At 43.4% G+C, this 12117-nt stretch overlaps 1 protein-coding gene across 1 annotated transcript; it reads right to left on the minus strand.

Annotated features, from left to right (window-relative positions):
* Positions 1-369: 369 nt before the first annotated feature.
* On the minus strand, positions 370-9454 carry LOC121842310 (epidermal growth factor receptor kinase substrate 8-like; the record flags this gene model as incomplete). Its single annotated transcript, XM_042312331.1, has 3 exons — positions 9319-9454; positions 2315-2388; positions 370-495 (listed from the first exon to the last, which is right to left on the minus strand). Coding segments are annotated over exons 1-3 (336 nt in total), but the record flags the coding sequence as incomplete, so codon positions are not given.
* Positions 9455-12117: the final 2663 nt, after the last annotated feature.

Here is a 12117-nt window from a genome sequence, read left to right on the forward strand (position 1 = left end):
ACTCCAGCCACTTTAATCATGGGAATTGATGGGAAATGATGTAAATATATCACTAGCCACTTTAAACAATGCTACCTTATATAATGTTACTTACCCTACATTGTTCATCTCATATGCATACGTTGATACTGTACTCTATATCATCGACTGCATCCTTATGTAATACATGTATCACTAGCCACTTTAACTATGCCACTTGGTTTACATACTTATCTCATATGTATATACTGTACTCGATATCATCTACTGTATCTTGCCTATGCTGCTCTGCACCATCACTCATTCGATTTGATTTGATTTACAGTAGAATGTAGATCAGGACCAGGCCAGGAGGACTACAAACTAGATCTAAAGAACTACAACACCCACCTCCGGGTCCCTTCTTCTTGTTCTTTTAGATTTCTTCCTCTTAGAGAGCTCGTTGAAGGCCTCAGCCGCTTTCTGCAGTTTGGTCACGAAGAACTCGATGTGGTCCAGAATGTGGTTCAGGATTTGCTGCAAGAGAAGACAGTAGTGTTTAAAAGACACACAACCACAGACAGACTTCCTTTGTTAATCACTAAATGAAGTCATGTAATGTAATGTAGGTGTAGATTGACAGTCGCTGCCAGGCTCAACATGAACTGTGTTGTTGTTGCTGGAGATGCTGCAATAGTCAATCAGTGTAAAACACTAGGACTTTCCTTTACAACAGCAGTCCCTGTTTATCTCTTCTCCGTGTATTTTCCAAGCTTGGCGAAATAGAATAGCGTGGAAGAGGAGGGTAGTGCCTCATACTGTATCACATGTTGCATTTACTTTAAATCTGTAATGATTAACTACAGAAGAGACTACTGATCCAAGGCTCCTAATAGTGGTGTATCCTTGTTGTTACTACAGAACAGACTACTGATCCAAGACTCCTAATAATGGTGTATCCTTGTTGTTACTACAGAACAGACTACTGATCTACAGCTCCTAATACTGGTGTATCCTTGTTGTTACTACAGAACAGACTACTGATCCAAGACTCCTAATAGTGGTGTATCCTTGTTGTTACTACAGAACAGACTACTGATCCACAGCTCCTAATAGTGGTGTATCCTTGTTGTTACTACAGAACAGACTACTGATCTACAGCTCCTAACAGTGGTGTATCCTTGTTGTTACTACAGAACAGAATACTGATTTACAGCTCCTAATAGTGGTGTATCCTTGTTGTTACTACAGAACAGACTACTGATCTACAGCTCCTAATAGTGGAGTATCCTTGTTGTTACTACAGAACAGACTACTGATCTACAGCTCCTAATAGTGGAGTATCCTTGTTGTTACTACAGAACAGACTACTGATCCAAGACTCCTAATAGTGGTGTATCCTTGTTGTTACTACAGAACAGACTACTGATCCAAGACTCCTAATAGTGGTGTATCCTTGTTGTTACTACAGAACAGACTACTGATCCAAGACTCCTAATAGTGGTGTATCCTTGTTGTTACTACCGAACAGACTACTGATCCAAGACTCCTAATAGTGGTGTATCCTTGTTGTTACTACAGAACAGACTACTGATCTACAGCTCCTAACAGTGGTGTATCCTTGTTGTTACTACAGAACAGAATACTGATTTACAGCTCCTAATAGTGGTGTATCCTTGTTGTTACTACAGAACAGACTACTGATCTACAGCTCCTAATAGTGGTGTATCCTTGTTGTTACTACAGAACAGACTACTGATCTACAGCTCCTAATAGTGGTGTATCCTTGTTGTTAGTACAGAACAGACTACTGATCTACAGCTCCTAATAGTGGTGTATCCTTGTTGTTACTACAGAACAGACTACTGATCTACAGCTCCTAATAGTGGTGTATCCTTGTTGTTACTACAGCCGTGTTCTATTGGTTAGTATTAGAAGCACCTATATATGTCTGAAACTGTCATTCATGCTAGTTTCCACTCATCTGAACATGGCATCTCATCATCACCTGAGACCTGATTCCAGATCAGCCTGTAGGTGAAACTAACCACCAGTCTGCAGTATTGAAGAACCAAACAAACGACTGAAGACCTGACTCCAGATCAGCCTCTAGGTGAAACTACTCATCAGTCTGCAGTATTGAAGAAACAAACGGATAGTTTCTTTCCTCCAACGATACTAGATCTATTAAACACACATTCCTGGACGCACACTGACACTACTGACTCTGCCGACACTCTGCCGACACTCTGCCGACACTCTGCTGACGGACTCACAGAGAGCGAGGTAGACAGACTGACAGACAGACGGTATCAGTATGTGGTATCTGGACGGACAGACAGTGGGAAACACTCACCACGTCTCGATCCACTCTGGTAGCCATCATCTCCGAAGGTTCATTCTGGTCAGAATACTGAGGCTGTTTATCATCTGATAGAAACAGGTGGAGAGGGAGGAGGAGGAGGGGAGGGAGAGGGGAGGAGAGGGAAGAGGGGGAGGAGGGGGAAGAGAGGGAGGAGGGGGAGGAGGGAAGAGGATGAAGAGGGGGGAGGAGAGGGAGGAGGGGAGGGAGGAGGAGGGGGGAAGAGAGGGAGGAGAGAGAAGAGGGGGAGGAGAGGGGGAGAGGGGGAGGGGGAAGAGAGGGAGGAGGGGGAAGAGAGGGAGGAGGGGGAGGAGAGGGGGAGGGGAAGAGAGGGAGGAGGGGAAGAGAGGGAGGAGGGGGAGGGAGGAGGGGAAAGAGAAGGGAATTAGAACAGTGATCTTCCCAATGAACTTATTCTCAAATTAAATGTTATTTGTCACATGCGCCGAATACAACAGGTATGTAGACTTGACCATGAAACTTACAGGCTCTTAACCAACAATACAGAATTTTTTAAAAGTAAGTAAGTAAATATTAGCTAGAAGAGCATTAGTGAGTTTGGGCGATTAGGCCTCTGGCTAAGTGGGCGATTAGGCCTCTGGCTAAGTGGGCGATTAGGCCTCTGGCTAAGTGGGCGATTAGGCCTCTGGCTAAGTGGGCGATTAGGCCTCTGGCTAAGTGGGCGATTAGGCCTCTGGCTAAGTGGGCGATTAGGCCTCTGGCTAAGTGGGCGATTAGGCCTCTGGCTAAGTGGGCGATCTGGCTAAGGCCTCTGGCTAAGTGGGCGATTAGCCCTCTGGCTAAGTGGGCGATTAGGCCTCTGGCTAAGTGGGCGATTAGTGGGCGATTAGGCCTCTGGCTAAGTGGGCGATTAGGCCTCTGGCTTAGGCCTCTGGCTAAGTGGGCGATTATTAGGCCTCTGGGCTAAGTGGGCGATTAGGCCTCTGGCTGGGCGAAGGCCTCTGGTGGGCCTCTGGCTAAGTGGGCGATTAGGCTCTGGCTAAGTGGGCGATTAGGCCTCTGGCTAAGTGGGCGATTAGGCCTCTGGCTAAGTGGGCGATTAGGCCTCTGGCTAAGTGGGCGATTAGGCCTCTGGCTAAGTGGGCGATTAGGCCTCTGGCTAAGTGGGCGATTAGGCCTCTGGCTAAGTGGGCGATTAGGCCTCTGGCTAAGTGGGCGATTAGGCCTCTGGCTAAGTGGGCGATTAGGCCTCTGGCTAAGTGGGCGATTAGGCCTCTGGCTAGTGGGCGATTAGGCCTCTGGCTAAGTGGGCGATTAGGCCTCTGGCTAAGTGGGCGATTAGGCCTCTGGCTAAGTGGGCGATTAGGCCTCTGGCTAAGTGGGCGATTAGGCCTCTGGCTAAGTGGGCGATTAGGCCTGGCGCAGACGGTGTTCCAATTCATCTGGCAAAAGTGTGCGATGGGGTTGAGATTAGTCAGGGCTCTGTGCAGGCCAGCCTCTCAAGTTCTTGGCCAAACTCAGATTTGTCCGTCGGACTGCCATATGGTGTTTCATCACTCCAGAGAACATGGTTCAACTGCCCCAGTCCAATGGCGGCGAGCTTTACACCACTCCAGAGAACGTGGTTTAACTGCCCCAGAGTCCAATGGAGGCGAGCTGTACCACCACTCCAGTCAATGGACGCTGTACACCACTCTAGTCGACGCTTGGCATTGCGCATGGTGATCTTAGGCTTGTGTGCAGTTTCTTGGCCATGGAAACCCATTTCATGAAGCTCCGGGCGAACAGTTTTTGTGCTGACGTTGCTCTACTCTGCTCTGCTGACGTAAGCTCTACTCTCATGGCCGGAAATAGAGGGGTGTTACCCGGGTGGTGAGTTAGGGCCTTTAGGCCTGTATTTGTCCTCTCATGCCCAGAGAGAGGCCTGTTCCCAGATAGAGAGTTAGGGCCTTTAGGCCTCAAGGTCCACAGTTCCACTGTCCTTAAGGGGGGCAGAGCAGTCAGCCTCTGTGGAGGTTAGCTGCTCTGTCCCCCTTTTTTTGGCCCATTTCCCCAATACCAGGCCCAGAGTTGGACATAGTGCAATTTCTTTGATGTGTTTCAGTTCTGTATCAGGTATATAGGACCGGAGTCATTCAGTGTGTTTCAGTTCTGTATCAGGTATATAGGACCGGAGTCATTCAGTGTGTTTCAGTTCTGTATCAGGTATAAAGGATCGGAGTCATTCAGTGTGTTTCAGTTCTGTATCAGGTATAAAGGACCGGAGTCATTCAGTGTGTTTCAGTTCTATTAAGGACCTTCAGTAACAATTATGTGTCATTAAGTAGTACTGTAAGCTGTTTGAGTTTAGTTGTTGTAGTTGTTGTTGTATTAGTTGTAGTTGTTGTTGTTGTTGTTGTAGGTGTTGTTGTATTAGTTGTAGTTGTTGTAGTAGATGTTGTTGTTGTTGTAGTTGTTGTAGGTGTTGTTGTAGTTGTTGTTGTAGTAGATGTTGTTGTTGTTGTTGTAGGTGTTGTTGTAGTTGTTGTAGTAGATGTTGTTGTTGTTGTTGTAGTTGTTGTTGTAGTTGTAGTAGATGTTGCTGTTGTTGTATTAGTTGTAGTTGTAGTAGATGTTGTTGTTGTTGTTGTATTAGTTGTAGTTGTTGTAGTAGATGTTGTTGTTGTATTAGTTGTTGTTGTTGTAGTAGATGTTGTTGTTGTATTAGTTGTTGTTGTTGTTGTAGTAGTAGTTGTTGTTGTTGTTGTATTAGTTGTAGTTGTTGTAGTAGATGTTGTCGTTGTAGTTGTTGTTGTATTAGTTGTTGTTGTTGTAGTAGATGTTGTTGTTGTTGTTGTATTAGTTGTTGTTGTTGTAGTAGATGTTGTTGTTGTTGTTGTATTAGTTGTTGTTGTTGTAGTAGATGTTGTTGTTGTTGTTGTATTAGTTGTTGTTGTAGATGTTGTTGTTTAGTTGTTGTTGTTGTTGTTGTAGTAGTTGTTGTTGTTGTATTAGTTGTAGTTGTTGTAGTAGATGTTGTTGTTGTAGTTGTTGTAGTTGTAGTTGTTGTTGTAGTAGATGTTGTTGTAGTTGTTGTTGTATTAGTTGTAGTTGTTGTAGTAGATGTTGTTGTTGTAGTTGTTGTTGTAGTTGTTGTAGTAGATGTTGTTGTTGTTGTTGTTGTTGTATTAGTTGTAGTTGTTGTAGTAGATGTTGTTGTTGTTGTTGTAGTATTAGTTGTTGTTGTTGTTGTAGTTGTTGTTGTATTAGTTGTAGTTGTTGTAGTAGATGTTGTTGTAGTTGTTGTTGTAGTTGTTGTAGTAGATGTTGTAGTAGATGTTGTTGTTGTATTAGTTGTTGTTGTATTAGTTGTAGTTGTTGTAGTAGATGGTGTTGTTGTAGTTGTTGTATTAGTTGTAGTTGTTGTAGTAGATGTTGTCGTTGTAGTTGTTGTATTAGTTGTAGTTGTTGTAGTAGATGTTGTTGTAGGTGTTGTTGTAGTAGATGTTGTTGTTGTTGTAGGTGTTGTTGTTGTAGTAGATGTAGTTGTTGTAGATGTTGTTGTTGTTGTTGTTGTAGTAGATGTTGTTGTTGTTGTTGTAGTTGTTGAAGTAGATGTTTTTGTTGTAGGTGTTGTTGTATTAGTTGTAGTTGTTGTAGTAGATGTTGTTGTAGTAGATGTTGTTGTAGTAGATGTTGTTGTTGTTGTTGTAGTTGTTGTTGTTGTAGTAGATGTTGTTGTTGTTGTTGTAGTAGATGTTGTTGTTGTTGTTGTAGTAGATGTTGTTGTTGTTGTAGTTGTTGTAGTAGATGTTGTTGTTGTTGTTGTTGTAGTTGTTGTTGTTGTAGGTGTTGTTGTATTAGTTGTAGTTGTTGTAGTTGTTGTTGTAGTTGTTGTAGTAGATGTTGTTGTTGTTGTTGTATTAGTTGTAGTTGTTTTCGTAGATGTTGTTGTTGTTGTTGTATTAGTTGTTGTAGTAGATGTTGTTGTTGTATTAGTTGTAGTTGTTGTCGTAGATGTTGTTGATGTTGTAGTAGATGTTGTTGTTGTATTAGTTGTTGTAGTTGTTGTAGTAGATGTAGTTGTTGTAATAGATGTTGTTGTTGTAGTAGATGTTGTTGTTGTTGTAGTAGATGTTGTTGTTGTTGTTGTAGTAGATGTTGTTGTTGTTGTAGTTGTTGTAGTAGATGTTGTAGTTGTTGTCGTAGATGTTGTTGTTGTTGAAGTAGATGTTGTTGTTGTAGTTGTTGTTGTTGTTGTAGTAGATGTTGTTGTTGTTGTAGTTGTTGTAGTAGATGTTGTTGTTGTTGTAGTAGATGTTGTTGTAGTTGTTGTTGTTGTTGTTGTATTAGTTGTAGTTGTTGTAGTAGTTGTTGTTGTTGTTGTAGTTGTTGTAGTAGATGTTGTTGTAGTTGTTGTTGTTGTATTAGTTGTAGTTGTTGTTGTAGTTGTTGTAGTAGATGTTGTTGTTGTTGTAGTTGTATTAGTTGTAGTTTTTGTAGTTGTTGTAGTTGTTGTTGTTGTTGTAGTTGTTGTAGTAGATGTTGTTGTTGTTGTAGTAGATGCTGTTGTTGTTGTATTAGTTGTAGTTGTATTAGTTGTAGTTGTTGTAGTAGTTGTTGTTGTTGTTGTAGTTGTTGTAGTAGATGTTGTTGTAGTTGTTGTTGTTGTTGTATTAGTTGTAGTTGTTGTTGTAGTTGTTGTTGTAGTTGTTGTAGTAGATGTTGTTGTTGTTGTTGTTGTTGTATTAGTTGTAGTTTTTGTAGTTGTTGTTGTTGTTGTAGTTGTTGTTGTTGTTGTAGGTGTTGTTGTATCAGTTGTAGGTGTTGTTGTAGTTGTTGTTGTTGTTGTAGTTGTTGTAGTAGATGTTGTTGTAGTTGTTGTAGTAGATGTTGTTGTTGTTGTATTAGTTGTAGTTGTTGTATTAGTTGTAGTTGTTGAAGTAGATGTTGTTGTTGTTGTTGTAGTTGTTGTTGTATTAGTTGTAGTTGTTGAAGTAGATGTTGTTGTTGTTGTTGTTGTAGTTGTTGTCTCTCTTCAAAAGGAAAAAGCTCGTATTCCTTCTTAAATTCCCGGAATATCATTTTCTTCTTAACCATGTACAGATTGTTGTTGAGATAGTGATTTATTTGTCTTTTTCTTTCATTCTAAATCAGATGTAACTTTTGCTGAGTATGAGATTATCTCTCCCCTAATGTACCCTCTTAGAGGCCTCCCAAATTATATCGGAGGTTGGCTTGCCCTCTTGGTCTACATTTGTAAAGGTAAAGTTTATAATTTTCGTTTTAATACATTTGGGGTCCAGAAGATGTGCTCTGTTCATTCTCTATGAACATACTGAAGTGATATTGAAACAGCCAATGGTTGTGCTGTACTCCGTGTCCTCCGAGGGGATCAGACGTGTCTAGTAGCTCTCAGAAACCGGTAGGTATCACCATGTAAAGCCTTGTAGAGACAGTCAGTGGTTCAGTCTCACTACATCCCCTGGTTGAACCCCTAGAACAGCTCTATCTCTCACTACATCCCCTGGTTGAACCCCTAGAACAGCTCTATCTCTCAACTATCCCCTGGTTGAACCCCTAGAACAGCTCTATCTCTCAACTGGCACCTGGTTGAACCCCTAGAACAGCTCTATCTCTCAACTATCACCTGGTTGCACCCCTAGAACAGCTCTCTCTCTCAACTGGCACCTGGTTGAACCCCTAGAACAGCTCTCTCTCTCAACTGGCACCTGGTTGAACCCCTAGAACAGCTCTATCTCTCACTACATCCCCTGGTTGAACCCCTAGAACAGCTCTATCTCAACTCAATGATCACCTGGTTGAACCCCTAGAACAGCTCTCTCTCTCAACTGGCCCCTGGTTGAACCCCTAGAACAGCTCTATCTCTCAACTGGCACCTGGTTGAACCCCTAGAACAGCTCTATCTCTCAACTGGCACCTGGTTGAACCCCTAGAACAGCTCAATCTCTCACTACATCCCCTCTAGAACATCAACTCTCTAGAAACTATCAACCACCTGGTTGAACCCCTAGAACAGCTCAATCTCTCACTACATCCCCTGGTTGAACCCCTAGAACAGCTCTATCTCTCAACTGGCACCTGGTTGAACCCCTAGAACTAGCTCTCTCTCTCAACTGTCACCTGGTTGAACCCCTAGAACAGCTCTATCTCTCAACTGGCACCTGGTTGAACCCCTAGAACACATCCCCTGGTTGAACCCCTAGAACAGCTCTCTCTCTCAACTGGCACCTGGTTGAACCCCTAGAACACCTGGTTGAACCCCTAGCTCTATCTCTCACTACATCCCCTGGTTGAACCCCTAGAACAGCTCTCTGGCACCTGGTTGAACCCCTAGAACAGCTCTATCTCTCAACTGGCACCTGGTTGAACCCCTAGAACATCCCCTGGTTGAACCCCTAGAACAGCTCTCTCTCTCAACTGCATCCCCTGGTTGAACCCCTAGAACAGCTCTATCTCTCAACTGGCACCTGGTTGAACCCCTAGAACAGCTCTATCTCTCACTACATCCCCTGAACCCCTAGAACATCAACCCTGGTTGAACCCCTAGAACAGCTCTCTCTCTCACTACATCCCCTGAACCCCTAGAACATCTCTCAACTGGCACCTGGTTGAACCCCTAGAACAGCTCTATCTCTCAACTCTGAACCCCTAGAACAGCTCTATCTCTCACTGCATCCCCTGGTTGAACCCCTAGAACAGCTCTATCTCTCAACTGGCACCTGGTTGAACCCTAGAACAGCTCTATCTCTCACTACATCCCCTGGTTGAACCCCTAGAACAGCTCTATCTCTCAACTGGCACCTGGTTGAACCCCTAGAACAGCTCTATCTCTCAACTATCACCTGGTTGAACCCCTAGAACAGCTCTCTCTCAACTATCACCTGGTTGAACCCCTAGAACAGCTCTCTCTCTCAACTAAACTGTTGTTCAAGTCCATTGATGTTGCCATATCATTGACTGCTGAGTGATATCCTGCTTATTAGAAGGCAGAACCTTCCAGACTCAGTAAGTCCCGGTCACATGTGTTTTCTTACAGTCCTGCTGCTCCGCCGCCCAGGCTGACCAGGCTGCCACACGACTCCTCACGTCCACCTGGGTGAGGGTGGCGGGGGGCTCGGGTGCGGGCGCCGCGGGGGGCGGTGGGATGACCCCGTCACTCTTCAGAATCATCCTATAGGAGTACGGGAAGAGGAGATAAGAGGCAGACAGACAATCAGATACAGACCAGACCCAGATTCAATTCACAGATACAAACAGAACCACATACAGCACTGATATAAAGTAACAGAACCCATTATAACAGAGCTCTATAAAGTAACTGAACCCATTCTAACAGAGCCCTATAAAGTAACAGAACCCATTATAACAGAGCTCTATAAAGTAACAGAACCCATTATAACAGAGCCCTATAAAGTAACAGAACCCATTATAACAGAGCTCTATAAAGTAACAGAACCCATTATAACAGAGCTCTATAAAGTAACAGAACCCATTATAACAGAGCTCTATAAAGTAACAGAACCCATTATAACAGAGCCCTATAAAGTAACAGAACCCATTATAACATTATAACAGAGCCCTATAAAGTAACAGAAACCATTATAACAGAGCTCTATAAAGTAACAGAACCCATTATAACAGAGCCCTATGAAGAAACAGAACCCATTATAACAGAGCTCTATAAAATAACCTAGTGTTTCTAGTCTCTACTACAGTACAGAGTCCAGTGAGACGACAGGTAGTTAGAGGTGTTTTAACCTAGTGTTTCTAGTCTCTACTACAGTACAGAGTCCAGTCAGAGACGACAGGTAGTTAGAGGTGTTTTAACCTAGTGTTTCTAGTCTCTACTACAGTACAGAGTCCAGTCAGAGACGACAGGTAGTTAGAGGTGTTTTAACCTAGTGTTTCTAGTCTCTACTACAGTACAGAGTCCAGTCAGAGACGACAGGTAGTTAGAGGTGTTTTAACCTAGTGTTTCTAGTCTCTACTACAGTACAGAGTCCAGTCAGAGACGACAGGTAGTTAGAGGTGTTTTAACCTAGTGTTTCTAGTCTCTACTACAGTACAGAGTCCAGTCAGAGACGACAGGTAGTTAGAGGTGTTTTAACCTAGTGTTTCTAGTCTCTACTACAGTACAGAGTCCAGTCAGAGACGACAGGTAGTTAGAGGTGTTTTAACCTAGTGTTTCTAGTCTCTACTACAGTACAGAGTCCAGTCAGAGACGACAGGTAGTTAGAGGTGTTTTAACCTAGTGTTTCTAGTCTCTACTACAGTACAGAGTCCAGTCAGAGACGACAGGTAGTTAGAGGTGTTTTAACCTAGTGTTTCTAGTCTCTACTACAGTACAGAGTCCAGTGAGAGACGACAGGTAGTTAGAGGTGTTTTAACCTAGTGTTTCTGGTCTCTACTACAGTACAGAGTCCAGTCAGAGACGACAGGTAGTTAGAGGTGTTTTAACCTAGTGTTTCTAGTCTCTACTACAGTACAGAGTCCAGTCAGAGACGACAGGTAGTTAGAGGTGTTTTAACCTAGTGTTTCTAGTCTCTACTACAGTACAGAGTCCAGTCAGAGACGACAGGTAGTTAGAGGTGTTTTAACCTAGTGTTTCTAGTCTCTACTACAGTACAGAGTCCAGTCAGAGACGACAGGTAGTTAGAGGTGTTTTAACCTAGTGTTTCTAGTCTCTACTACAGTACAGAGTCCAGTCAGAGACGACAGGTAGTTAGAGGTGTTTTAACCTAGTGTTTCTAGTCTCTACTACAGTACAGAGTCCAGTCAGAGACGACAGGTAGTTAGAGGTGTTTTAACCTAGTGTTTCTAGTCTCTACTACAGTACAGAGTCCAGTCAGAGACGACAGGTAGTTAGAGGTGTTTTAACCTAGTGTTTCTAGTCTCTACTACAGTACAGAGTCCAGTCAGAGACGACAGGTAGTTAGAGGTGTTTTAACCTAGTGTTTCTAGTCTCTACTACAGTACAGAGTCCAGTCAGAGACGACAGGTAGTTAGAGGTGTTTTAACCTAGTGTTTCTGGTCTCTACTACAGTACAGAGTCCAGTCAGAGACGACAGGTAGTTAGAGGTGTTTTAACCTAGTGTGTTTCTAGTCTCTACTACAGTACAGAGTCCAGTCAGAGACGACAGGTAGTTAGAGGTGTTTTAACCTAGTGTTTCTAGTCTCTACTACAGTACAGAGTCCAGTCAGAGACGACAGGTAGTTAGAGGTGTTTTAACCTAGTGTTTCTAGTCTCTACTACAGTACAGAGTCCAGTCAGAGACGACAGGTAGTTAGAGGTGTTTTAACCTAGTGTTTCTAGTCTCTACTACAGTACAGAGTCCAGTCAGAGACGACAGGTAGTTAGAGGCGTTTTAACCTAGTGTTTCTAGGCCTCTTCTTCACCTTGCCTCTGGTCCTTCTGATCCATCATGGTTTTAACCTAGTGTTTCCTCTACTATATCAGCCTGGATCAGGTAGTTGGCCTGGTGGAGACAGACAGACAGACAGTAGAGAGAGAGAATACATCACTAACTGTGTGTGTGTGTGCCTCTTCTTCACCTTGTGTGTGCCTGGTCAGGTTGGTGGAGACAGACAGACAGACAGAGAGAGAATACATCACCTGTGTGTGTGTGTGTGTGTGTGTGTGTGTGTGTGTGTGTGTGTGTGTGTGTGTGTACCTTGATGTCGTCACACTGAAACAGGTGCAGGTCTGGTTTGCCCTGGCCCGGCTCCTTACACACCAGAGCCAAGATGGAGTCGTAGTTGCAGGATGACATCACTGCCTGGCAGTGCATGATGGTCCCCAAGGGAAAGTTCTCCAACTCATTCTGAAACAATAA

This window comes from Oncorhynchus tshawytscha, unplaced genomic scaffold, assembly GCF_018296145.1.
Source record: "Oncorhynchus tshawytscha isolate Ot180627B unplaced genomic scaffold, Otsh_v2.0 Un_contig_8467_pilon_pilon, whole genome shotgun sequence".
Taxonomy (NCBI): domain Eukaryota; kingdom Metazoa; phylum Chordata; class Actinopteri; order Salmoniformes; family Salmonidae; genus Oncorhynchus; species Oncorhynchus tshawytscha.